This window comes from Elephantulus edwardii, unplaced genomic scaffold (genome assembly GCF_000299155.1).
Source record: "Elephantulus edwardii isolate Elephantulus edwardi_28Jun2011 unplaced genomic scaffold, EleEdw1.0 scaffold00246, whole genome shotgun sequence".
Classification (NCBI taxonomy): Eukaryota; Metazoa; Chordata; class Mammalia; order Macroscelidea; family Macroscelididae; genus Elephantulus; species Elephantulus edwardii.
In genome coordinates, this window is record NW_006399996.1 from 3,536,367 (window position 1) to 3,540,272 (window position 3,906).

General features: G+C 46.1%; 1 protein-coding gene across 1 annotated transcript in view; it reads left to right on the plus strand.

The window, feature by feature from the left end:
- The first annotated feature begins 2,157 nt into the window (after positions 1–2,157).
- Positions 2,158–3,906, plus strand: part of RANGRF (RAN guanine nucleotide release factor) — a 2,888-nt gene continuing 1,139 nt past the window's right edge. The window contains 2 exon segments of the mRNA XM_006903727.1: positions 2,158–2,163; positions 3,654–3,797. Coding sequence (XP_006903789.1) covers positions 2,158–2,163; positions 3,654–3,797 — 150 coding nt within the window.

Here is a 3,906-nt window from a genome sequence, read left to right on the forward strand (position 1 = left end):
GTACACTTGCAGTCCTGTATGAGTCAGCAGGCTGACAGCTGGACAGAGCCACACACCCTCTGAAGATAGTGGCAGTTGGTCATTTCAGTCTGCTGAGATTAGTCCTGTAGCCTTGAAAGTGATGAGGTGGGACAGCTTGCCAAACAGGTACTTTCTAATTGAATAGCACCTACGTGTCCCAACTAGATGCTGTCCCAACTAGATCCTGTCCCTTGTCGAGTGTGAATTTGAACATGCATGAAAGTCAGCAGTTGGGAGGGCCAGAAGAAACTGAGAGACACAAAGCAAGTATTGGAGGCAGAGCGGTGATATGAAGAGTAGTGTGATATGGAGACCACCCAAGAGTGGCCATCTACCTCACTTCCTTGCAGAAGTCTGGCCCAGCACCCATGTAACTTCGGGGGGGGGGGGGTGTTGCTTCCTACCTCCTAGAAGAGCAGAGTTGTGGAGGACCATTTGTTCTTCACAGGGTTGCTATGAGTCACACTCCATTCCAAGGCACCTAAACACAATGAATCTCTTAGCTGTACATGCTAGAGACCCTAAAGAAGCAGGAAATTATGTATACCCATGTTATTCGGAGCTTTGTTCACAATAGCAAGGAGTTGGAAACAACCTAAGTGTCCATCAACAAACGAATGGGTAGAGAAGCTGTGGTATATTCACACAATGGAATACTATGCTGCATTGAAAAACAAGGAACTCATGCAATATTATTCAAAATGGATGAACCTAGAGGACATTATGCTGAGTGAAATATCTCAGTCACAAAAGGACAAATACTGCATGGTGCCACTGTTGTAAAATAGGAATGACATCGGAGTTGGGGAGAGACTGAGAAATATGGGTTCAATAATGTATACTGCATTGAAACAGATAAGGGAGAAAACTGTTTAAAAGGGATAATGTGATTAGGCATTTTTGTCATGACAGGAGTCCAGAGTGAAGACTGCATAGTGGAGTGGACTGAGGGGAGGGATTGTAAAACAATGAAAGAATTTTTCTTTTACTTTTCAAAGAGGGAAGTGTACTGGGGGGTGGGGAGGGTGGGGAGGGTAGAAAAGTGCAACAATGAATGAATGGAAATACAAAGTCTGTAAATTTTCATTGAAATTAATAAAAAAAAAAAAGCAGCAGCAGCAGGAACTTTCCTCTCAGCCTCTAAAATCTGATCTGATCTTCTCCTGGTCTAGCCCCAGGTCTCTGTGTCCTTGCAGGCCCCATGTCTTGCTGCAAGAACCAGTGCTGCCCACAGCAGAGAGAGTGGGTAGATGGCAGGCCAGCAGACATGAGGGGGAAGAGAGAAATGTCTGTCATTTCCTATCTGAAAGACAGCATGGGTAGAACTTCTTGACCTGGCTCATAGTTCCCCCTGGCCAGCCTCCTTCTCTCTTTGGGATCTGTATTTCCTTTAGAATTTAGACTCTCCTTTAGAATTCTTATGGATCAAACCTAGTAATATACTCTACGCTGAGAAACACCTGCAAATTCAATGACATCGTATTTAATTCTAACATGTTACCAGTTCCATGGAGTCAATTTTGACTCACAGTGGCCCCAAATGTGTTCAAGTAGAACTGTGGATGTGAATAGAACATAGGAGTTTCTAGGGGCTCATTTTACAGAACTAGAAGGCCAAGCCTTTCTCCCAAGGCATTTTGGATGGACAGGAACTCCAAATTTTCAGCAGCCAAGTGTTTGAACTAGCCAGAAACTCAAACATTTCAAATACGAGGAAATGTGGCTTAGAGAGAAGTCTGATGTCAGCAGTTGGAAAAGTGAGAGGTTCAAGCCTCTTGGTGGTGACTGTTGTTAAGTGCCATTGAGTCGAGTATGATTCACAGTGACTCGATGAACAATAGATCTGGGCCCCGACCTATCCTGTGCCATCCTCATCATTTCTGACATAGTTGAACCCATTGGTGCAGTCATTGTGTCAATCCATCTGATTGGGGGTCTTCTTCTCTTTCTTTTTACCTAGCCTTTTGGTAAGTCCTATAAAAAAGCTAGGATTTTAAAGCTTGGACTCACATACTTTGGGCATGTAGCTAAGAGGGACCTGTCCTTGAAGGAGGACATCAGACTCGGAAGGGTGGAGGGACAGTGCAGGTGAGGAAAACCCCAAATTAGATGGACTCTGATACAGTAACCGGGGTAATGGGGGTAGGTGTGTTGGAATCAGTGGGACTAACTTAGGATAGGGAAGGCTTCAGAGCGGCTGTGAGGTTTAGGGTTGCTCTTGAGTCGCAGGCAGCTCAACAGCACATAACAACATAAAAGCCCTGTACATCTGGCCTCCTCTCCATTCTCATTACTCATAGCTACCTACCACCAAACTGATAGTCTTTCAGTCCCCAAGTCCAGCCATGCCCTTTCATTTCCAAGTCTTTGCACCTGAAACCTTCCCTGATTAGAATTACCTATTACCCTGGTGCTATTCAACCTTTATGACTCAGTCCAGGTGTGTTTCACTGTCTCAGTGAGGCAGGAGCTGTATTTTGATTGGTTTTGTATTTCTAGCCTTTCACATAGAACTGGGAAACCAAAAACTTAGCTCACTGCTGCTGAGTTGGACCTGATTATCCAGCAGCTTTTCAGAGGCTGCAAACTGCACCAAGGAGATTGCCCCTCTTTTTTCCATAGATTGGCTGGTGGATTTGAAACTTTGCTTTGGCAGGCCACCAGTGTTCCCTACAGAGAGCTTCCCATAGGGCTTGTAAAGGTAGAAGACCCATAAACATGTACTTCTTGCCACTAAATGATTAGTGTTCACAAGCATGGTCAGCATTTGGAACCCTGAGAAATGGCCCTTCAAAGAGAATTTGTCCAGTTCTTGGGTAGGAAGTGGCTGACAACTAGAATCCCTGAAGGCACGAGTAGTCCCTTAGACTCCAGCGTCATTCCATTGGCACTCATGCGTTTATTGCTCAACAATACATAATAGATCTATTACGTTAAGCACATTAGGCCATCTGCTGGGGATTAAAGATGAATGAAGAAATTAACTGGGAAGGGATATTTGAGCTGAAACTTTAAGTATACCCTAAAATTCGCAAAAGAAAAACAATGGAGAAGTTAATCTGTTCTTTTTTGCAGGTGGGCCAGGCCCCACCGAGTCCCCAAAGGGAAGCTTTACAGGGATTAGACATCTAATCCAACGGGTGGGCCTGCCTCTCAGGAAATCCTAATCTGGAGTCACACCTGGCCCCATTGTTCTCTTAATTCTCTATAAGGGAATCGGTAATTACAAGTCTGGCTGCCAGTGCATTGCATTCGCAGCCTGGAGAGCCAGGGACCTAAATCACTAGGAGACTGTGTGTCTTCCTATCTCTCTCTGCCTCAAAATTTACGGTATTACTGGCATGAGATGGAAATCATTTGCGTTCCAAGATCGCCTTGAATAACTGATTAGAGAGCCAAAGCTTCCCTCACAGGCACTTTGAAACGATTCTCCAAAAAAAAAGAAACGATTCTCCGAGAATCCAGAACCTCTCTTGACTTAGGGACAGCTCCCTGCCTGAAAGGCCTAAGAAGATATTCTGCCTGGAAGGTGCGACTTCTTTAAAAGGAGGAGACTTGAGGGCGCAGGTCAGTGACTGCACAAATCCTAAACCCAACACCCAACGCCAAAGCGAGCCGACGCTCTCCTCCAGGGATTTCTGCAGGAGCAAACTTCCGCTGACAGTAGGACGGCTACTCAGGACGTAGGCGCTGATTGGTCGGAGAACATCGCGGGGCGGGGCCAAACCTTAAAGGACCCCGCGCTAAAGTGGACCGGAGGCCGCCTTGGCGACAGGGTGGAGGGGTGATGCCGCCTGTCTCCAAGTGGTCCTGCCTACGCCCCATGCAGGTTTCTTTTAAGCCTCTGTAGTGTCCATCCCCCTGCTCAGGCCTATGGAGCCCGCG